Consider the following 24,463-nt stretch of genomic DNA (forward strand, 5'->3'; position numbering starts at 1 on the left):
GGTCTCCAAACTTTAAAACAATTTAAGGCATTGTTTTTGTTAAGTATTGGGGTTTTTGTTTTTTTTTTTTGATAACCACCAATTGAGTGAGAATTTCCCTTAACCATAAGACAAAAGAATATTGCCTTAAATCTCCAAGGGAATACTTTCACTCTGGATAGTATAGCCCAGAAGAGGATTAAATGGAGTAAATGGAAGTGTCCTCAGGGACATCTTCCTGGCTTTGCTGTTGGATTGTGGAAGAGAAGCTTGGGAAAGCTATGCCCAGCACCAAGATCCCAATCAGGACCAATTTACATAAGAAACTGCCAGAGATTCTCCTTTGGAGTAAGGAACAGCACCTAGATCTGGGGGCTACAGGGCCCAGCCCTACTTCAGCCCATTCAGGACAAGTAAGATCCATTCTAATCTTACTCCTACAGCCACACATTCTGGCCCTGGATACTTGTGCACCAATCCTGTTGGTTATAGAGGGATTGCAATCATCACTGCAATACAGAATGAATGCATTCATGCAGACAGACGGTCATGCTGGCATGGAAGGGGCAGCATTTTCACACTGAGCTGGAATGAATTCCACCAGCCTGAATGAGTCTGTTTTCTTAAGCCTCCAGCTCCCAGCTGTGATCTTATCATTCAACTCTAAACAGATTCACTTCTGCCCAGGGGACCCTGTGGTTCTAATCTACCAAGGGGGCCTGTCTTCTCTGATATTAACTGGTCATCAATGCTGTAGGAACTGGAATGAGTCATCAGCTAATTAGTAGGTGATGGCAGCATTCATTAATGGAGGTAACTTTCAGCACCCCCCTCCATTCCATTTCCTGACACTGAATCTTGAAATAATAATTCCTTACATCTGCCTAGGGCTGTGCTGTTTTACTAAAAGCTGTCACATAAATTATCTTGTGGCTCCTCCAGGCCAACTCTGGGAGAAAAGCAGGGTAGCAATTATGATCCCTAATTTACAGAGAAGGAAACTGAGACGCAGAGAACTTAAGGGACTTGTTTGATAATCCACAAGCATTTACTAAGTCTTTGCTATGTGTCAGGCAGCCTGCTATAAATATAAAAAGATTAAAAACCCAGAAAAGCCCTGCCCTCAAAGTACTTCTCAGACTAGTTTGAAATATTTTAATTATTAAGGAACTTATATTCTCTCTAAGGAAACCAAATTGCAGATATCTGACACAGCCAGTACTGGAACTCAGGTCTTATGACATCACCAAACTAAAAACCAGGGCAAAAATTAACTTTAAATCTTGTTTCATCTTTCCTTGCCTTTAAGGATTTTAGCTAGCTCAAGACCAGCCCTGAGAATTTCTAATTAGTGGGAAATAAATAATATTAACTTTACCATTTAAGTAGCAAGCAATTAGAAATATTCAAAGATTCCGGGTTACTCAGGATCAAATTCCTGCAGCTCCTTTAATAGCCTGGTGGAAAGAACACTAAGAAATCGAGGTTACAGTCCTGGATCTGCCAGGTACTAGTTTTGTGATGTTATACAAAACTCCTTCACTTCTCTGGCTCTCAGTGTCTCCTCTACTAAAACATGGATGCCTATGATAACACTGTTCTCTCCCACCTCTCAGTTAACAGTGAGGATTAAGGAACTAACTTTAGGAGACATGCTTTGAACTTCTTATATCAACCCAAAGTATTAAAATCAATGCAATTATTATACCCATTTCAGAGAAAGAAATGATATTTTATGCAGTGGAAAACAACTTTGAAGCTTAATTCACAGTTTACAAAGTGCTTTGAAATCCTCACATGAAAGGACCTATAAAAGAACAAGACACAAAAGACTAGTTGTCAGGAACGAGATCAGAGAACCCAACATTTTAAAATTGTAAATTTCATATGGAACCTCAGGAACATAGCAGAAATTAAGACTTTTTACTTCGCCATCTAGTAAGGTGACAAGATGGGTTAATAATATGGTAATTTACATGGTACCCTGAACTTTTTTCAGCCTTAAGTTGAAAAACACCTCCTGGGGGTTTCTGCTCAAACAAACCCCACAATTTTTATCTACCTGCTCTGTGTCCACATCCAAACAAACTGGAGAGGCTCCTGCCCACACTCACAAGACTTGGATTAGATTCAGTACCCTGACCCTCCGCTCCACCCTTGGCAAAGCAGGAGAGCCTGGACAGAAAGCTCCGAACTAGTAACAAAACAAAAACACCCAAAAAACGTGGGACCTAGTCATCTGCTCCTGACCTACAAGGCCATCTAATCAAATTAGTCCCTTAGAGTCTCCTCAGGAAAGGGATAATAAAATTCAACATTGACTGCCAAGCTCACTCTTTCCTAAATTAGTTGAGAAGGCATATAATTGCTGAGTTTTTTGTTTTGTTTAATCTAGACCTGTAATTTCATCACTGTAGGGACTTCCTGCTGCAGATACTTCTCTGATGGCTACCTACAGTCATAGAGAGTTGCCTGGGGGTAGTAAGATGTGACTTGTCTAAAATCACACATCAGGATTGTGTCAAAATTAGTGCTAGAACCCAGTTTTTCCAGATTCCCAAACCAGCACTCTATTCTTTACATCACACTGCTTCTGTGATGTCTGTTAGTTTAAATACATACACATGCAGAAAGGACAAGGAAAAACAGTGACTATTTGTAGTAGAAAGACATACCAGAAAATTGGTTCAGTGGATAGCTAGAGCTGATAAGAACAAGGATGAGTCTTCGTTAAGTTGATAATGATACTTCACATACTAGCGACAGACTGAATAAAATAGCAACAACTTGGGAAAATCATTTAACTTTTTTGGATCTCAGTTTCCTTATCTGTAAAATAGGAGAGTTGGAGTAGATGTCCCCTAAGATACTTCCTAGCTCTAAAAATCTATGAATCTGGGTGTGGTATGGTGGGGAAAAACACTGGACTTGGGAGTCCTAAGGCCTGGGTTTGAGTCAGTCACTTGGAATCATAGATCTAGAGCTGAAAGATGCCTTAGATGCCATCTAGTCCAACCCCCTCATTTTTACAGAGGGAGAAGCTCTCATTCACCCTTCCCTCCCCAACAGTCAACCAGTTATGAAGTGCAGTCAACTCTACCTTTTCAAAATTTCTTGTACATACCACCTTCTCTGGTCTCGAAAAGTTGCCTTCCTGGGGCAACCCCTCAAATCTCATGCTTGGATTATTGTCAATGCCTGCTGATTGGTCTCCCCAATTCAAATATCTCCCCACTCCAGGCCTTCCTCCACTCAGCTACCTAAGTGACCTTCCTAAAGCACAGGTCTTGCCATGCCATCCCCTCCACCCATCCACATACTCTAAGATACTGTGACACTGACTTCACTACTGTTCTTCACACTAGGCACCCTATCTCTTGACGCCATGCCTTCTCAATGACCATCCCCTGGTCCTAGAATTCTCTCCCTTCATCTCTACCTTCTGGTTTCCCTCACCATCTTCCAATCTCAGCTAAAACCCAAGAAATCTCTCACAGTCCCTCCTCAGTTCTAGCACCTTCAAGGTTACCTCCAATTTACACTTGATAAATCTTCTTTGGACAGAGATGTTTTCAAGTTGTCTTCCCTATTTCACTGTGAGCTGCCTGAGAGAACATTTTTTCTTCTTCTTTGTGTAGCTATTACCTAGCACAGTACCTGGAACATAATAAACAATTAATAAATGTTTATTGACTTATCACCTTACTGGGGTTAAGTGACTTATTCAAGGACGAACAAGTTGCCTCCAAGAGAAAATAGAAACTCAGGCCCTTTGAATCCAGAGCCACTTAGTTCATGATACCATGTTACTAGATATATAAGGTCACCTCTCTAAGATTCAATTTCCTCATCTGTAAAAATGAGAATAACATCACCTTTATTAACTCCCTCCCAGAACTGTTATGAGACTCCAGTGAAATCATGTATGCAGCAGAGAGATATATTTATATGTTGAATTGTGTGTGTGTGTGTGTGTGTGTGTGTGTGTGTGTGTGTGTGTGTACACTTGAGTTATTATTAATACTAAATAAGTCCCCAGAAAGGAAAACGATAGCATCCACTCAGGTCAGTTGCTCAAGGTATCCATCAAGGAGGTTTGGTTTATCTCCTAAACAGAAGGGGGGATTGATTTCCTGGACTAAGCTGAAGCCTGCACTTGCTGCCACTGGATAGATAGAATTTCTTAGCCACAAGAATTCCAAGTTGCCAAGTGTGCTTGTGGGGAAGCAAACTGAATAAAGTCCTTAATGACACAGCAGAATCTTGTTCAAGACCCACCAGGATCTCTGCCAGCCAGCTGTTTCCTCCTAAATTTTAACTGTTTTCACACTTAATAGTGGTAATTTTTTTTTAAAAGCAAGTTACAAGGAATATTCCATTCCAAGGTAGAATGTTAAGTTCATTCTCTCCTTGCCTGAACTACATATCACCCAAGCACTAAAACTTGAAGTCAGCTATATGGGAATCTGGTATTTCCTTCCAACCCCCAACTGGCTGATATCCCCACTAGAGTTGCCCTTTTTTTTCTCCAAAAGTCTTCCAAACCTTGACTTGGTGGGAAAATATGCCAGTTCCAAGCAAATCACTTCAGAGACATTCTGAATGAGACAGCTGGATCCTCTGTGGAATAACATCCATATGACCCTGGAGCGGTCTTAGCAACCATTAGGAGTGAACTGACCGTGACCTGGCACCTTGGAAAATTCCTGACATCGAGTAGGAGCTAAATTAATGTTTGTTTATGGTGAACAATACTGGCTCAATTCTTGTGCACAGTCAGTAGTAACCCCCTAACAAGAGAGAAGCACTCACCATTAGAAATTGTCATTCCTCACAAAAGCCTACAGGCAATTGTATATCCACTTGTGCCTGTCTCCCGATAAATAATGCTGCAGGGAACATTAGTTCATGGGATTGTACATTTAGAACGAGGAGAAACCTCAGATGTCAGCTAGTTTACAGAAGAGGAAAAGGAGGCCCCACAAGGTTAGCTTGTCCAAGTTTACATAGATGACAAGTAATAGAATAGAAATTCAAACTTAGGTTTTTTGACTCCAAATCTGACTTCAGAAGCAAGGAGAATTTATTCTCCTGCTCAAAGAAATTCTCCTTCCTGCTTATTCAGTATTGCCAGAAATTTCTTTAAAGAAATGAAAAGTTATTCTTCTTGGAGCAGGGGCCTGTCTTGAACCATCAACTGGTCCCTCTCCTGCCTATGGAGGGGCATTTGTGAAACAATTTGGGCAGAGTTGGAAATTGAGTTGTGCTAACTGTCCCAAATGGGACATCTTTGGCCCTATTCATACCTAGCTCTAACCTGCTAATTAATCAGGGACAGACACATAAGAGAGCACCTAAATTGCCAATTAGTTTTAAAAAAAAAAACCAGCAAATATTTTAGTGTATTCTAAAACTTCAGAGGCTTTTTGGTATTTCCCCATTCTTCACAACACACAAGTAGGAATCTCAATGCTACCTGAATTACTAATACCAAGGAGAATCTATACAGTCTCCCTCCATTGCAAATACCAGAGAATAAAGTGACACTAGAGGGGGGAAGGGAAGCCCTTTAAGAGGAAGTGATCTAGGAACCAACAAATTCTTCATCTGAAAAAATAACTACTTTTTTCCAAGTACAAATAAGACAGTGGGTATCCAGTGTGGGAGCAGCACAGAGATCCCATAATACCCCCAGATTTGTTTTTAGCCAGAGCTGTTTACAATTATTTTGCACCAAACCAACATCAGATGGGTGGGAGATGGAAGCTGGCCCACTAAGAAGCCAATAGGTCAATGGGAAAAAATTATTTTAGGGAATGCTGATTCTCAGTGTTTGAAGCTTTTAACCAAAACAATAGAAAATTCTCATGGTCTCCCTGTGAGGATTCCAACGCTCCCTCAAATGCAGATTTTTACATGAAGCTTTTGATTGCTCCTCCCCATCCATCCCCCCCAAAAAACATCACACACAAACTAAACAACAGCTTGCAACTCTATGAACACCCTTTCCAGCTCTGGTAGATGGTATTTTATTATTGACAAAAGACACTAGAAGCATGATGGTGTAGTAAACAGAAAGTTGGCCTCTGAGTCAGGGAGACAAAGGTTCAGGTTGTGTGACCCTCTGAAAGTCACTCAAGGTATCAGTGCCCAAGGCAACTCCCTAAAATTAGAAATTACAGAGAATGCACTGAGAGAAGAAGTTGGTTTTGTTTTTGTTTTTACCAGGAGTTTCCTATATGGATAAAATTGCATCTCTCTCAGTTTCGTGAGGGGGATTGAACTAGATGATTTCTGAGGCCCCTTCTATCTGTAAAATTCTAAGATCCAATACGTATTGCATTTCTACTTACCTTGCCTCAAAGACATAGTTTCTATGACATGAACTCCACCCATACCCTAGTAAGTGATCAGATGCATTAAGTTATTGGTAAGATTCCAGAATTACTAGCAGCCACCTGCTAGTCCCTGGCTAGAACCACAGTTGGGAATGGCTACCTTCTCTTTCATCTTGCACCTGATAGAGTAGCAGCACCCAGTGAGATTCCATTCAGTCCTTCTTGTAGCACAGGCCATAGAAGCGAGCTACTTTTATTCTGACTGAGAAGATCTCTGTTCAAGTCATGATGGTCCCCAGATTACCAGCTCCTCTGGGAGAACAGTAAAAATGGCCAGGATCACAGAGCTCCGGCTGGAAGGGATTTCAGAGGCCAACCAATTCAACACCTTTATTTTACAGATGAACTAGAACCCAAAGAAGTTCAATGAGTTACCCAAAATCACACAGATATTAAATGTGATTCCAGGCATGATTAATCAATGATCAGTGCCTGGGACCAGGATGGGCAATGAAGGTCTCTGGAGTGGAGCAGAGACAAATTATCTGGACACTACAGGAAAGGTTTGAAAATCCCACCCCTTTGTTAAAATCCATTAGAATCTTTTGAGCTTTCACCATAGCCAGTGCTCACATGGCTCACAAAGTTAAGTAGCCAAATTGACATGGAGTGGAATTTTCTTGTGTGTGTGTGTGTGTGTGTGTGTGTGTGTGTGTGTGTGTTTGTGTGATTTCTAGAAAGGAATAAAAAAAAAATGATCTCCATGGCTGTCTCCCCTGCTCCACTATGTATATAACTTAAGGCAAGCTGCCCACTCTGAGCATCCATAATCCTAGCTAAACTTTTGAGTTCATAATCCACCAGAACATTATAATTGAATACCAATCTAGACCAGGAAATCTCCCTACTCTTGACTCAAGACAAAGGAGGCTATGACTCAGGATGAAAGGAGGGAAAAAGGGAGAGAAAGCCCCATGTATACATAAAACTGAAAATCAAGAAACTGTTACATCATGAGACCTGCTTGGCCTTAGGCATAATTCTGAGACCTACTTAATTGTGCTGCCAATCTAGCTTCTGAGACATGACTCAAAAATGAGTTTCATAGCTCTGAGTGTTGCTGCTTCCTAGGGAGCAGAACAGAGCTGCAATCCAGAGATTCCAAAGTGTGAAAGTCATTAACCAGGAGTGCATACACCTGGGTCAGTCATTGAGATGGCCATCCAAAAGTCATCTCAACAAAGATATACTAAGTGCTGAGGGCACAGAATCTATTTTCAACAAGATGGAAAGCCCCAAAGTAACTAGCAAAACCCCATGCAGCTAACAGTTACTCAGATGCCAGACAGGAGGATCCTTGGCTTCTGCTTCTGCCAAAGACCTGCCTACTCACTACCTTAAAAGGACCCGAGTTTGAATCCTACTTTTTCCACCAGTTTGCTCTTAGGCAAAGCACTTCATTCACCTCCCAGGATTACATAAAGGGCTGACCTGAATTGTTAGATGGAAGTTTTCTTATCTGGGGATACCCTCCCCTGACAGATCCAAGTCCCTGCCCCCTACAATATAGTAGAAAGAGCACTAGCGATAGTATCAGAAGACCCGGGTTCAAAACCTGTCTCTACCACTATCAGTAGGATTTGAGACAAATCACTTATAATCTTTGGAACTCAATGTCCTCATCTGACTGATGCTTTGTATCTATGTGATCTTGGTTGGGGGAGCCATTTAACTTTACTGGAGTTCAGTATTTGCTGAAAAAGGAGGGGGTTAAGCTCAATGTACTCTACAATTCCTTCCTGCTCTGAATCCCTGATCCTTGTTTTAATAGCATTAGTGGGAAATCATACCATATTTCCACCTTTTGATGTTACATGCTGGTGTAATGGTAAAGGCATTGGTCAGTCAGAAGACTAGGATTCCAGTTCCAGCTCCAATACTGATTTGTTGTAAGACCACGGTTAAGTCAATCTTTCTGCATCTCAGCTTTCTCATTTGTAAGACGAGGCAGACTTGGGCTTTAAAAAATGTGTCGGTGGTTGTAGGATCATAGGGAGAAAAGTGTTTTATAAACCTTTAAATGTTCAAGAAATGTGTGCTATATTATTTCTGTAGGAAATAACATCTGAAGGGGAGGATAATTGGGCAAATAGCAACTCAAAAAGCTGAATGATCGCCAGCTGGTGCAACTGTTATTTTGTTTTGTTATATATTAGATACAGTAACATGTATTATTATGATATGTTACAGAATAAAGGGTGTTAGGATCTTTTGTGCATAATTCCAAATTGCTTTCCAGAATGGTAGGACCTATTTGTTGCTCTACCAAGAGTGCTTCATTGTGCCTATTTGCCCCTTCAACATTCATCATTTTCCTTTTTTTGTCACCACTGCCATTCTGATGTATATAAGATGAGATCCTGGAACTGATTTAATTAGTGATTTGGAGCATTTTTTTCATATGGCTACAAATAACCTGAGTTTCTTCCTTGGAGAACTGCCTATTCATATTTTTAGACCATTATCAATTGATAAGTAAGAATATTTAAAAACAAAATAAATAAATTTGCATGACTTCCCCTTCAGTTCCAAGGTTCTAAGATTCAATCTCCACTTATCTGAAGAAGCATTACCATTTTGAATGACATGTTTTATATATGGCAGATGATGACATCTGCACCATGAAGAGTCCCTTCACCATTGGATCTATCCCCCTAACACCAGAGGCACAAAGTATCCTAGAAGCCTTCCCAAAAAACAGCATTTGCATTTTTACAAATCAGCTCAATATGCTCCAAGACTAAGGGTATGAGATAAAAGAAGTCAGTGAAACCCCCCCCCCCCCCCCCCAGACAATAAGCTCATTCAAAACACAATCTCATTTTCCCATCTGGGAACTTGAATGCAGTCAAAATGAATCAATTCTGTTGTGTAAGGACAGGAAAGTCAAAGAAGGGAGGGGAAAGAGGGAATAGACAGGAATGGCAGCCTGCCCACTTTTTCAATTACACTTATTTCTGGCACAATGAAGAAACAAAAGAAATAGAAGACCAAACCCATCAACCCAACTATGTCAGAACTCCCTGGTAGAGCTCTGGGAAGCCTAGGAGAAGCAGGTATTTGAAGTTCTAATAATGGAACCTGCCAATGGCAATTCCACCCTGGGTCTTTCAGTTTCTTTGTAAAGAAGAAACTGTGTAGCATGGAGTATTTAACTTATTCTTCGACTCAGGCTACAAGTATCTTTTCTGTTTGTATAAGAGATCAGCTGGCTGATCCTTCAGAGGCCAAGTGTAAACCAGGGGTAAAGCTACAATCAGAGAAGCTGGGTTCAGATTTTACTTCTGATGCTTACTGACTATGTGACTTTGAGCAACTGACTTAACTTTCCCTGAGCCTTATTTTCTTTAACAGCAAAAGAAAAAAAAAGAGGGAGGAGGGCAGCCAGGTGTTTCAGTGAATAGAACACTGGCCCTGGAGTCAGGAGAACCTGAGTTCAAATCTGGCCTCAGATACTTTATACTTACTAGCTGTGTGACCTTGGGCAAGTCACTTAACCTTGACTGGCTCACTTTCCCCTTCCAAAAAGAATGGATTCGACTAGACAGCCTGTGAAGTCCTTTATACCCCTATTGCTACAATCTTCCTTCAGAATATGAAATGAAGTCAGTTTAAAATTAGGACTTAAGTTTAACAGCTATGAATGCATTCCTCCCTTCCTAAGATATACAGAAAGAAAGGCAGGCACCTCTATAGTTTGGTTGGAGGGCCTGGTAACTTGTAAATACCTGTGTGCAAGAAGAATTACACACAAAGAATATGTTATAGTAAGGATCACATGATAAAAGCCATTATTTAGGGCTGGAAACATTTTGCCTTAAATCTAACAAGGCAACCTGGTTAGACAGTTGGCCTCAGAGGCAGAGAGCCCCAAGTTCAAGTCTTTGTCTCTGACATGTGATGGTAGCATGACCCCAGGGACACCAGGGGAGCTCTCAGGGTCATGAGCTATCTCTGAGACTCGGAGAAGGTGCTGATCTGCATTGGCGGAGGGAGCGCCTCATGATGTAATTGTAGGTCTGGTCCAAAGCAACAACCACAAAAGGAGAAAAGCACCTCAAAGGCTAGAATTGTTTCATTATCATCTTCCCACTGTGTAACATGATGCTTTACACATAATATTTAACATAGGCTTAATCTGATAGAAGTCTGAAAGATTAGAACCAACAATTGTTTAACTTTCAAGGAAGGGAAAGGGCAACAAATTGCTATAGGACATTATTTGATTATAATTATCCCACACCTATACAGAACTTTAAGTTTGAAAAGCACTTTCTTCGCAACCCTAAGACATAGGAAGTATTATCATCACCCTCTTCTTATGGATGAAAGCTGAGGCTCAAAGAGGTTATCGCACTTGCTCAGGGCCAATTCTCAGTGGTGTCCTAGATTTAACAAGTGGCACATTTAACAATTGGCTCTCTGGGAAAGAAAAGTATAGGCTACATACTTTTGAGTTTAATCTGCATTATTAATATTTTCTCCATCACTTTTAGTCTAAACAGTCATCAAAGCAATAAATCAAGCTCTGATTTGTCGCATTTGCTGACTTCCTAGGTGTCAATACTCACACTGAGTATTTAACAATTGGCTAAGTTTGAACTGGTTCTAGCATACTGCTGGGAAAGTTCCACAGCCTGGTTCTCTGGACTCCAAGTTCAATGTTCTTTCCATGCTTCTTCATGGAAAGAAACATATTAGAATCCCTACAAATTCTTAGAAAAGTACTAAAAAAGTTCTTCCAAGATGGCTCTTAGAAGGAATTTGGGAATATCTAACGGGGATACTTTCCTGGGGAGTAAGAAGGTGTATTTGCTAGTGGCTTTCACTGCAATGGTCCTCAGTTTTTTCCATTACTGGGAGCTAGAGATAGGTGTAAGGCCAGCTAAGAAACTTCAAGAGTTCCCAGGTGGGCATTCACTGATGCCCAAATATCCTGGTCCTACAGAGGATCACTTGTCCATTTATGAGAATAAAACATAAGCAAAAACAGGTAGAAGAAAACAAGATACCAATCTGTAGTTTGGGGCAGGATTGCATAGGAAATACTAAGTGCCGTGATAAAATCACCAGATGTAACTTCAACCTGTCTCCTGGAAGTTTGTAGAGATAGAGCATCAGAACTGATGGGACCTTAGAGATCCATTCTAGCTTCCTCAGTTATGAGGTAAGCACATACAGTTTCATACAAATAAGTCACAGTAGGCAGCCCAGGATATTGTACCCAGTTTCTCTATAAGCATTAAATTTTATTCACTTAATAAAGATCTTGCAATATTATGATTTTTCTATCCCAAGGTCACAAGAAAAGCAAACAGTATAAGTTATTTCCAGGGGAAGATTTTATTTTGCTAGGAAATCTTAAAAGATTTCCATTAGACTCACCAAAAAATCAATCCTAAAGATGAAGTCAGTTCTAGCTTCTCATTTTTTTTTCCCTAAACAATGGAGACAGCATGGCACAGGAGGTAGAGAGCCAGCCTTGAGGTCAGAATGATTTGGGTTCAGCTCCTCAGACACATACTATCCACGTGACCATGAGTATGCCACTTAACCTATTAGGACCACAGCAATTTATCAGGGTGGTAAAAGTATAAATAGTTGTACACCACATCAGCGGAGGGTATTTCCACACTAAGAATTCCCAACGTTGATGAAATCATAGGTTGGGACCCAAAAATAAGAATAAACAATCCCTGATATTAACAATCTTAACATTCAACTTCAAAGCTTTCCAAAGACATTACATACATTATGTCATTTGAGTGAATTTGATGAAGTCTAATTACCATTTCCTTTGCTTGATGTATCTCTACAGGTTCCCCTCCAGCTTCAAAACAAGGAGAATGATTCATCAGGGGTCAGGAGAATCTTTTTTTTTTCAATAATAGTAGTTGGTTATTTGTTTATCTATATCATGTATAGCAAGTTGAGAAAATCAGGACTACCAAAAAATTGAGTCAATTAAGAGATAGTGATGGTGCAGGTTGAGTACTCATTTCCTATTCAAGAAAATTTATTAGCTCAGAAAGACTTTCTGAAAGACTTTCTAAAATAAGGAGGCATTTTGTATTCCCCATGGTGGGCAAGACAAATGAAGCAAAGACTGATACAATCTCTTAATGACCAAATCTAGCAGCATTTTCTCAATCCTCATCCTCCTGGATGTCTCTGAAGCATCTGAACACTGTTCATCCATCCCCTTCTCTGCTGGGATACTCTTCTCTCTGGGTTTCAGTGACACTGCCTTCTCATGACTTGTTTCCAGTTTCCAGGCCCCCTTCCTTGATCTTCATACAGGTGGGCCCACTAAATATAGATGTCCCTGAAGGCTCTGTACTGAACCTTCTTTTCTCTCTATACAATCTCATCAGCTTGGGTGGGTTCATTTACCAGATCTCTGCAGATGACTCCCAGATCTATATATTGTTCTGGCTAATTCTGTTTCTGTGCTTTTCACCATACTCCTCATGAAATGCTAGTTTAAGATTTCTAGACATGGATTAATAGTTTTATCTTTCCCACATATTTGATATTGACTCTAGTATGGTCTAGCCCAGTATTTTCAATTAATTAATTAAGGCATTTTACATTACTCCTTCCTAAGAGTCTGTGAATCCAATTATATATTCCTCAGAACCAAGGATAGTATATAATAACTTGCTAAATTGTAAGTAGCATCCTCCAAAACGAGTGTTTGGGATCACTGGTTTAGCCAATGGAAAAGCCCATATGTCATGACTTTGGACCTTTATTAAACTTGAGGCACTGAGAAGATTCCAATTCTTACTCCTCTGATCTTCAGTATGCTGTTTGCACTGAGTTGATAACAGATTCTTTTTTGTCTTCATAATGAAGAGAGACTAATACAGTGTCTGCCTGCAGCCAGCTCTGTAACCACTGCTGGGGTGGACTGTTTCGATGTACAGAGCCAGTCAGGACCTCTTCCCAGCCTCCAGCTGCCTCTGAAGTCCAAGGGAGGGGCTGACTGGAAGAAAAGACTATAGTCCTGGGTTTGTTTGGAGAACCACAGATCCAGCGCTTCTGTTGGGGTCTGGCCCTTGGTTCCTTGAAGTTAATCCTTGAGCTCCCATGGAGAGGGATGAATTGAACAGAGATGAATTGAATGGGACTTGCACTTCTAAAATCTGTTTTATATAGTCCAGCATTGTGTAGATGGTGCTCATCTATTAGGCATAATTCCCTACTATATGGTTTTTCTATACACTTCCCTATCTATTTATTTATTTATGATACAGGGTGAAATCTATCAAAAAAGGAACTGAGTGATAGAAAAATAGGAGAAGCCAATTCTATTATAAGAGCTCAGTTATGTCCACACTGAATGGTCTCAGGACAACACTTCTGGCTACTCACCGCCCCTAGGCTACTCAGAATGTGTGCCAATTCCAGTCAATTTTTCCTAGGCCCCTTACCTCCAATTCTTTGGGTATGGTGGCCAGATTCTTTCTCTCAGAAGCTGATTAGGCTGGTGTTTAGATAGAATTCCCCATTCCTGGCCTACCAGAGCATTGGAAATATAGATAGATGATGGGCGATTTTGTAACAGAATCAAATTTGAATACTCCTGACAAACAGAGGAAAGTCAAAACCCCAAATTAGATATATTTGAAAACAGTTGTTCCTCTGCCTTTCCCATCTTCCCTTACTATTCATTATAAAGACTATAACAATAGTTTCTAAGATTCATTTAACCAAGCAGCCCTGTAAGGAAGATTAGTAAGTGTTATCCATGTGTTATATCTTTGCATTAGTAAGTATCCTTTACCACTGAAAAGATCAAGGCCCAGAGAGGTTAATCGCCCCTCCCAAAGTTATACAGCAAGTTAGTCACAGAGGCAAGTTTAGAATTGAGCCCCAGCTTTTGTTACTTAGCTCAAAACAAAAGTCCTTCATCCACCACATCCCACTGCACTAGCCAAAAGGTTGTCTGGTCAGCTAGGTCAATATGCCTAAGGAGAGTCACTATGTAATAGGGCTGCTGAAGAGGGCAGAGAGATTTGAATACTCACAAGTAGAAACCTGCAGAATCCTTCTGTGTACCATCAGACAGCAACACTTCTGTGCTGGAACAGACAGAAATAACACTCTAGTCGAGGTGACACTGCACAGGTGGAGGCCTAGCTTTCAGCTCTTGAACCTGGCTTTGAGACTTTCACCATAGGTTGTTGAAGCTGGGCATTCCACAGGAATGAATACCATTTCCACCCAGAACAGCATCTATTATGATAGTTCATGGTGAGGGAGGCTCTAATGTTGTAGTTGGAAATTTCAATTACCAAGCTGGGGACCTTAGCACCAATGCTGACTGTGCGATTAACTCTGAGAAAGATGTCAAATATCTTGTGCCTGAATTTTCCCCTCTATTAAACTATTAACTTTCTCTTTCATACAGCTATGAAAACACTTTTGCCTTTTTCCAAGTACATAGATCTTAGAAAGGGAGATACATGTCTTTAGTCTTTTGAAAGGCATATGGGATTTGGATTCAAAGGACCTGTATTGGAATCCTGACTCTGTGACTTTTTGTGTGACTTAAGACACATCTCAGCCTCCATTTTCTTCTCTGTCAAGTGAGGATATTGGCCTATTTGGACCAGTGGTTCTCAAATTTTTTGGTCTCAAGATCCTTTACACTCTTAAAAATTATCAAGGATCCTAAAGAACTTTTGCTTATGTGGGTTATATCTATTGATAATTACTACAGAAGAAATTAAAATGCCTTAGTATTACTAGTATTAAAGTAATTTGACCTTGTAGATTCTCTAAAAGGGTCTTGGAGACCACCAGTGATTTGGAGACCATATTTTTGAGAGCTACTAGTTTAGATAATTTCTAAAGTTTCTTCAGACTTCAAGTTCTGTGATCTTTTTTACTTCAGAGTACTCACTAATAAGAGTAGAGGACCAGATTTTCATTATATATGTGTGTGTGCACATGTGTATGTATATATATGTATATGCATGTACATGCATATGCATACGTGTGTATACATACACCCACATAAAATTCCAGTATGTTTCTTCTTTTCTTGATTCCCTTTTGGGAACACCTTTGCTTAACCTTTCTGTGCCTTAATGGACCCATTTCTAGTAAAGACATGAATGAACCACTGTATTTCACAGGGCTGCTTCAGACTGAGCTAACTCTCTTGGAGATACTCTTCTGAAAAAATTCTTGAGAAGCAAATTCCTCACACATCCTACTACATACTCTTCCCACTAAGGCGGCTACTTTTAAGCTCTTAACAGGAAATTTATTTTGTTTTTAAGAACTCCAGTCCTAAATCATCCATCTGACCTTACCTCCCCCTTTCCCCCTTCCACCCACACATCTTCCAAAACCAATGAAGAAGCTAAATGAAGCTTCCTTTAAAAATCACAGAATTGTAGGACTAAAGAGTATCTCTTCCAACTCTCATTTTTCAGATGAGGAAGTTAAGGCCCAGGGTTGTACAGTGATTTGCTTAAGGTCACACAGCAAGTTAGTTGGCAGAGTTGGGACTGGAATCCAGGTCTTGCCAGCATCACCTGTTAATTGTTCTTTCCACACCACAATGCTCCTTACCTTGTCCCCTTTCTCAGGCCCCTACTGCCACAGCCCATGCTCTCTGAAGCAACCATCCTCCTCTGTTTTGGGAAAGAGCCTCCCCTTTCCCCTGAAAGAACATTACATGCATCCACAAAAGTTTGTGGAGAAACATTTCCCATCATTAAGAGATTTAGAAGAAAATTGGCACAGCTTACTAAACTTTGAAGCTTTCTGTCCCCTCCCCCCCTTCCCTTCCTGGTCCTTTAATTGTGCTTGGAACTAGTGAGGTTCCCAGAGTCACCCTCCCCTTTGGAATAACGGGAAGATCCCAAAGTAGAATCCCCTCTCCTGACCTTCCTCCACCCTCTCTTAAAGCAACCGAAAGCTGACCCCTCAGCATTTCTATTTAGAGGCAATGCTTTGCTAGAGCACCAAAGGATCTCCCACACAAAAACTTCAAAATCCCAAGAGCGAAGGATCTAGTGCAAAGAAGGAAGATTTGGTCTTGACACTATTGACACAAACCGTAAGACTGTTGAGGATTTCAGTGTACCCACTTTTAGGTTTGTCATTAAAAAAAAATCATGGTTCCCACAACCTCGCTTCATGGCTGATAAAACTGAATTTGCTAATACACCCATTTCTCTTTTTCAGATTTTAGAGAGAATATGAAAGGGTTGAAGAATTCCTTTGCTTTCTACCATTTTAAAGATTATGATACGCATATATGTGTGTGTGTTTGTGTATATATGTATATTATATATATACGTATATGTATATGTATGTATGGGGTATATGAAGGAAAACTTGAATGAGGAGGAAGTTGATGCCTCTTAGAATGGAAGAAAAAAAAAGCCTGTTATTCCTATAACTGAAATAGAGATCAATACCTTACCCTCGCTTCTCCTGCCTTCTTTTGAGACTTTCACTAAATGTGGCTCTTAGCACTCCCAAAAAGAACTATGGGAACATTAGAGAGTCTTCACGAATATGTCTTTTTAATCTAGTCATGTAACTGAATAGGTAAAGCTTCTTGGTAGATGTGTAACTGGATTAAGAAACAGAAGCGCATCTACACAGAAACTACATTCTTTCAATATACCATTACCCAAATTAAAGCCAATTTGTTTCAATGATGCAGGGATTCATTTCAAAACATGCCACAATTTTGGTTGCCCCTTGCTGAGGCATTCCAAAGCTCAGCCAACAGATAGCAAGTCATTAACATCTGGCATCAGACTGAACTCCACAGCTGGAAGAGCAGTAGGAACCAAATTTCTTGATCACATGATACAATTCTACCCAATGAGCTCAAATGCATTGAAACAAGACTATAAGGGTACGTGTTATAAATATGTAAACATAAGGACGAAAGGAATCTTTTTAAGTTCCTACCACAGAATCATAGGAGTTAAGCACCACAAATTCCTAAACTTTTTCTATGAGAGCACAAAACAGCAAATTTGGGACATAGCAGCATTTTAAGAACTTCTCAGGACTATTCCCTGGAAAGCTTTACCTCTCCAGGAAGGATAATTTACTTTGTTTATATATGTGGAATCCATCACTACTCTACTGGAAAAAAAGTAGGGGTGAATCTATGTTAATTTTAGTTAGAAAAACTTTCAAGCTAAAACAGACCCCAAACATTTCCTTATACACAACTCAGGGTATATAACATCCTTGTGAAGTCCCCCAAACACGCAAACATCACTGTGAAGTCCCAAGAACATATAAACACACAAACACAGCGGCTCTCCCATAGCAAGGCCAATTTGAAAAGATCAGAACAGACGTTCAAGAACAAAACTTTCTATTAAAAGTGGAGCTTAAGATACTTTGGGAAAGCTAAAAATTACACAATGCATTCTAAGAATACGAAAGAGGAATTAAGGTATTGTGTATGCTTGAACTTATTGTATAAGGGGGAGGGAATGAAGAATAGAAACAAGCCAAGGTATTTAAAAGTCTAATTATAATAACTACCTCAAATAGTAACAATTCCTCCCTTCAGCTCTTCCATATCTTGTGATAAGTACATGAAGTTGTTTTTAATTTAGCTGTTGTTGTTATAAACAACTGCCTGGCCATTGCATAGCTATTCGGGCTTACCAAATAAATTGCCCTCAAATCTCTGTGATAAAGTAGGAGTTTGTGGTAGGTTGCAGACAGGGCCAAATCAGGGAGTTCCAATAAGGACTGACTTCTCTCCCATTTAGCTCTGGTGAAAACTGTTCGTTGGACACATTTTCAAGGTGAAATTACTCTACCTGTCGGAAATACTGTGAGGAGTTAAACAGATATCTGCCAGATGTCCCAAGTTCCACAGAGGACAGGTGTAAAGAAATAGACCATTAGTGTTGTAAAAGAATAATAATAAGCACAGCTAGCAATTCTATAGCCTTTTAAGGTTTGCAAAGTGCTTTAAATTACTTCATTTGATTACCAAGTAATTTGGAGATCTGTATTTCAAGTCAAATTACATACACATATAAATCATGTTCATACATGTATATATACATGTACAGGCATACATATGTGTATATGCATACATAGATAGATACACACAGACACTTGGGATGACTCAGGTTTCACAGATGAGCAATTAAAGTATCACGTCATTTAAATTACTCTAAGCCAAGATATAGTAAGGAAAGGAAAACCTAAAAACTCCAAACTATGGTGCCATGTTAGTTAAAACTAAATTCTTTTGTAAGATGACAGGTTATGTTGGCTAGATATTCTCTAAATGATTTTCTTTGGGCCTTTGGGAGTATTTTATGCTTACAGCAGAAAAAAAATTGTAGGTATATATATATGTGTGTGTGTTATATATGTGCCATGTGTGTATGTATGTATATACACATACACATATATATGTATGTGCATGTATGTATACACACACATATCTTTAAGAATACTTAATTATCTAGTCAGGGGTCAGGCAAGAGCCATTAGTAGGAAATCCTGACAATATCTGGGCATTCTGAAAAGAAACCACAAATATTTTCCTGTGCTCTAACTTAGAAACAAATATGTTGAATTTTAAAAAGCAGCTTTCAACCAAGGACTTGAAAACTCTTAACAAATTCTTGGCTCATTTTCATTTGTCAGCTGGGCAGTGGCAAACTTTTTTTTACAGATAGCGAAAGAGACCTAGAGAGGTTTGGTGACTGATACAAGAGGCAAAAAATAGGTCATGGGATTTAGAGTTCAAAGAAACCTTGGAAATCATGTAGTCTAATCTCTCCACTGTATGGATCAAGAAAACTGGGGCCCAGAGAAGTTGTGACTTATCTACTGTCACACTGCACCCAAGCTCTCTGACTCCAAATCCAATGAGTTTTTTTTCCTCTCACTATAACATACTAGTTGCCTGAGTCACTAGTATGAAAGAGTTGGATGGGGGAATATGGATATGAGGAAGGCTTCCAAGAAAACTAACAGAAAGGAGACATAGATTATCAAAGGGCCACAAGGCAAATACTTCCAGCTCATTAAATCTCAGAACGGAACCTAATACTCTAGTCTCACTTGGTGGAGTTTTTTTTGATCTATTGAATTTTCATCTATTTCTATGGCAAAAAACCATTGCCCTCCTACCAATCTTAGGAAGGAACCTATCTATGATTTCAAATACCCTCCAATGTTTCCTACAGACCTGAACACCAAATGTAAACCTGAAGTTTGCAGGTTGGAGTAAGGTGAAAGGCTGGGATTAGCAGAGTACAGCTACCTAAAAAATGGCAACGTTCAATAACTAGTCATAACTGCTTCTGGGGGACAGTTTATTTGGAGGGTAGAGAGACTGCAATCATTCAGAGAAAGGAAGCTCCCAGAATTAGACCCTGTCCCCAAATTCCCAAAGGATCATGGGGCAAGGCAGACACTGGGAAAAGGTCACCATTGTGAAAGGTGCCTCAGGAGGACTCCAATGGAATAGCAAAAGTAATGCTCAAAGCTATCCTCAGCAAGCAAATCACCCTCCTACCCAGTCCACCCCACCCCAGCACCCTGGGAAATAATAATACCTAATTTTTATGTAGAGCTTTAAGGTTTGTGAGGCATTTTACAAATATTACTTCATTTTGTCCTTACAACAACCCTAAGTGGTAGGAGCTATTATTATTCCTAGTTTACAAATAAGGAAAGTGAGGCAGACAGCAGTTAGGTAACTTAGTAGGGGTCACATAGCTGGTGTCCCAGTGACTTGGATTTGAACTTATATCTTTCTATCTACTGAAACATCTAGCATTAGTTATATCAATGTATATTTCCGTTTCAACTTTGGAAACTGAAGCAAATTAAGGAGAAAAATGTCTTCTTATTGACAGGCAATTCCTTAGGATGTGAACATTTTGCTCTAACAACCTCTCCAGAGTCATCCCATAATTTTTTGGGTAGAGGACCCTTCCTCTTCTTGCAATTCGTGAAAGCAGAGGGAGGGCTTTAAGAGGAGAGGGGTTTTGCTACCCCCACCCCCGGCTCATAGATGGCTCAACAAACCAAGCTGAGAAGGAATCTCTCTAAGCCCCTCCTTTCCGAAGAACCTGTAGCCTGGGAAGGGGGTTGTTCTAGAACCAGTCTTTACACAGTAATGAAGGGAGGCAATTTATGTGCATCAGCCAGCTTAGTCTAAGCAGGTAATTGCCTCTTTCTGCTTGACTAGCAGAGACCTGCCCTGTGGCTGGGACGGATGAGATCCAGGGACTCAAGATTTCTCCAAGTCTTCCCAATTTGCTTATCGCTCCGGTCCAGCCCACCTGACTAAGAATTAGGCGGAGAGGGAAGGGCTGGGTTTTTTTGGTTTGGGTTTGGGGTTGAAAGAATGCAGAGGGTGGCCATCCCATACAGTCTTCCATTATCAAGGAACACAACAGGGTGAGAGCAGAATGTCTTTGTTTTTAGGCATCACTCCCAGGGCAGCTGGAAAAACTTCATGGGACCAAATTCATGCCAGGATGGAAGCCGCCCTCCCCATCCCACCACTAAGATTCACACAACCCAAGGGCTCTCCTTCTAAATGGAGGAAGTCTCCCCCTTTCCGGTCAAGGAGAAGATTTCCCACCCAGACTGGCTCTCCAAAAAGAGAGGTCGTAGTCCTCCCCCCCATTTTCGGGGGGAGGGCAATTGCCCACAAAGGGGTCTCGAGGGGCTGCCACTCCAGCAGGTGACTTTTTTCCCAGGGTGACGCGGAAGGGCGCTCTGGGGGAATCAGAGCCACAACTCTGCCCAACTCCGCACCCCGCCATTCCCCCCCACGCGCCCCGCATCCCCAAACCAACAAGCCCACGTCTGGCCCAAGCCCATTTCCTCCCGCTTGGCTCATTCTCTAGGGAGGATCAAAGGACCCAGGGCGGGGGCCACCCACACAGAGAGCCCAGGCGCCGGCGCCCCTTCTCTTTCCCTCCTGGGCGCTTTACCTGCGGTCCGGCAGGGGGGTCAGGGTGTGGACCGTCTCCCAAGCCGCCCTCCTCAGATTTGGAGGCTAGTGTGGCCAGGGGGCAAGTTCCCGAAAGGGGGTGGGCGCGAGCCCTTCCTCCCGCAGCCCGGTGTGCGGCAGCCTCAGGTTCTCACCTTTGTATTTCTCCATCGGGTCTGCGCTGGGTGGCCCCTCCGGCGCAGGCTGTCCCGGGAGCCGCTGGAGCTCTCGGACTGAACTGGGGGGGCAGCTCGGGCTCTCCGATCCCCACTCCGGCGCTCCGATCCCCACTCCGGCGCTCCGATCCCCACTCGGGAGCTCCGATCCCCACTTCGGCTCTGGCTCTGGAGAGTCCTCGCTCCCCGCCGGCCCCTCCCAGCAAGGTCACGCCCAGCCGCGGCACCAGCCGGAGCGGCTTGCCCTGCTCGGCTCTCTGAAGCCGCCCTGGCAAGCGCGGGGGTCCCTGCCCGGGCGGCTGAGATGGAAGCCAGTGCCCACGCCCTTCCCGCGTGGCTGGAACTCCACAGGACACAAGGGACGGGCGAGGCGGAACGGGGAGGAGAGGGGCGGGCTGCAGACAGATTGTCTCTTCTTAAACACACACACTTCTGAGATTTCTTCAAGTCTGAGGTCACACGGGGCTGCTGCAAACCACTGTGGAGTGACTGGGAGTCGATGGGAGGGTAGCAGGGATGTTCCTAAAATCCTAGAAGGACCGAAAACAAGCAGTTAAGAAAGAGGCAGCCCAGCTGACCCGAAGCCTGGCCCTAATGCTTTCTCCACTAAGCAAGCTTCTTTACATTTCCACCTGTGGAGCATTGTGTATAATAACTCTTCTCTCTCCTGCTAAGCTCTAAGCCTCTGCTTTCTCCCCTGCCACACCGCCTTGAGCATCCCAGATGCTCCATGAAGGGCTGTTGAAAGGAGTTAAACTAAAAAACCCATCTAAGCTCCAGATGTTTTCTCCACCAATCCATTTCCCTTCTCAATCACTCTAGATTTAGTCTTTAATGGCATCGTGGGGACCATAGCTTTAGAAAGTTGGAAGACACCTTAGGGGTAATTTAGTACAACCTTATTTTGCAGAAAAAGAAACTGAAGCCCATCAAGGTGAAATGACCTGCCTCAAACAAGTGATCGTGGTTTCAGACTCAGGACCTCTGACACCAAATTCAGTCCTTTCCCTGCTACACTGATGACAAAAGTGCACTCCTCCAGCATTACCTCCCCCTCTGAATTGTCTGCCCTAGTCATCACCCTACAGTAGGCTTCCTTTAGAAGATTTCCTGCTGTCCAGCTTCCTATAGAGATGAAATCTGAGAGCCTGGTGACAGGAAGGCCTGGATTCAAATCCTACTACACTAGCTGTGGAACTGACCAGTAGTAAGTCACTTAAATTGTTTAAATTTTATCCCATTTTGATCCGGGTTTGATCATTTGCAAATTAGAGATAACACTTTTAGTCTTATCTGTGCTAGGAGACTGCAGTGATATGTGAAGTGCTTTTAAAATTTTAATGCAGTGATATTTGTGTTAATTAGGGACAGTGAATAAGTTGAGTCCTGGACCTGGAGTCAGGAAGACCTGAGTTCAAATCTAGCCTCAGACACTTACTAGCTGTGCCAGACTCGTACTAGCTGTGTAACCCTGGGTAAGTCACTTAACTCTGCCTCAGTTTCCTCCTCTATAAAATGTGTGTGTGTTCATCCTTCATTGGCAAAGAAGACCATGCCATCAGAGAAATAATGACATGACTTGCTAGACTTTGCTCTGAGTGAGGGAGGGCTGTGCAGGTCACCAGCCTCACTTCTCCTCCAGACTCATCTGATTCCAGTGACCAGATATTCATCAGGGTGACTGGAGATGACCCAGGAGGAGGCAACTGGGGTTAAGTGACTTACCCAAGGTCACACAGCTAATGAGTGTCAAGTGTCTGAGGTGAGATTTGAACTCAGGTCCTCCTGACTCCTACTCTATCCACTGCACCACCTAGCTGCCCCTCTATAAAATAAGCTGGAGAAGGAAATGGCAAACCACTCCAGTATCTTTGCCAAGAAAACCTCAAAAAGGGTCATGAAGAGCTGAACTGAAATGACAGAGCAACAAAAACGTGTAAATTATTGTTATTGTCATGTGCCCGCTCTGAGAAGTTCTACTGACCTTAAGTAAGATGCTGTGTAACTTCAAGAAATTATAATTAGACCCAGATTAAAGAAAGCAATCATGAATAACCCTGGGCTTTAAGAATGACTCTGAATGTCCCTCCTGTCCACTTCCCTGAAATCATCGTAACTAAAAGACTATTCCACAAAGCAGAAGGATGTGAGCTGTAAATCAAACGATGTGTACCAGGATAAAAATTTACCGTATCTCCATCATCTAACTTTTGTACTCTTTAGTTATATTTATTCAAAACATGACAGTAAATATTGACCTAAGGTTTCTTCATTTGAATTTGCCCCATTTTTTCCCTCTGCTTTTGATTTTCTTCTCTGGGACGTTGCTCTTTCCATCAAGTTGATGGCTGGGTTCTTTACAAGATTTTCCCTTCCCCCACTGGGATGAGATTCTTTAAAAAGTTTAAAAATATATATATATATGTATATATATATATTACAATATCTAAATATATAACATAGCATAATACATAAATAATTTATTAAACAAATATATTGAATTTTGGACAGAGCATTTTTATATATTTCAAAATTTTATACGTTTCAAAATTCTACAACTAATGCACAGAAATATTATTAGTACAGTTGTTGATCAAATTATCCTCTCAAGTCTAGTTTTTGCCTTAATCAGTGCCATCCTAATCGTCTCCTAGCCTTCTGTCATCCTACCTTCTATTCCCTTCTTAATATGAACATTAAACCTCACTCCACTTTAGGTTACATAGCTCTTCAATATTTGCCTTTTACACAACTTCCTCCCCTTTCTCCCATGGCTAGGATCTTTGATATTATCTTTTCTAAATTCTCTCTCCTTGGTCCTCAGAGACTTAGCAGAGCTCAGACTGTCTCTGTGCTAAAAAAAAAAAATCAATCAGTTATGAGCAAAAGAAACTGAAGATGGGAATTTACAATCCTTCTAAGAACTACACAGACTC

The 24,463-nt window shown here is 41.3% G+C and overlaps 1 protein-coding gene across 4 annotated transcripts in view; it reads right to left on the minus strand.

Moving 5' to 3' along the window:
* The window catches only part of AFAP1L2 (actin filament associated protein 1 like 2), a 149,773-nt gene extending 127,727 nt beyond the window's left edge, over positions 1-22,046 (minus strand). Inside the window, exons 1-2 of one of the 4 annotated variants that reach the window (XM_072623197.1) lie at positions 21,507-22,046; positions 14,411-14,459 (exon numbers count right to left, since the gene is read on the minus strand). In XM_072623197.1, the coding sequence (XP_072479298.1) occupies positions 14,411-14,444 (34 nt within the window). In that variant the 5' untranslated portion in view covers positions 14,445-14,459; positions 21,507-22,046. Of the gene's footprint in view, positions 1-14,410; positions 14,465-21,352; positions 21,482-21,506 lie in introns of those variants that run through there. The other 3 variants (XM_072623224.1, XM_072623192.1, XM_072623216.1) reach the window with 3 other exon arrangements.
* Between the last annotated feature and the right edge of the window lie 2,417 nt (positions 22,047-24,463).

This window comes from Notamacropus eugenii, chromosome 1 (genome assembly GCF_028372415.1).
Source record: "Notamacropus eugenii isolate mMacEug1 chromosome 1, mMacEug1.pri_v2, whole genome shotgun sequence".
In the NCBI taxonomy this organism is placed as follows: Eukaryota; Metazoa; Chordata; class Mammalia; order Diprotodontia; family Macropodidae; genus Notamacropus; species Notamacropus eugenii.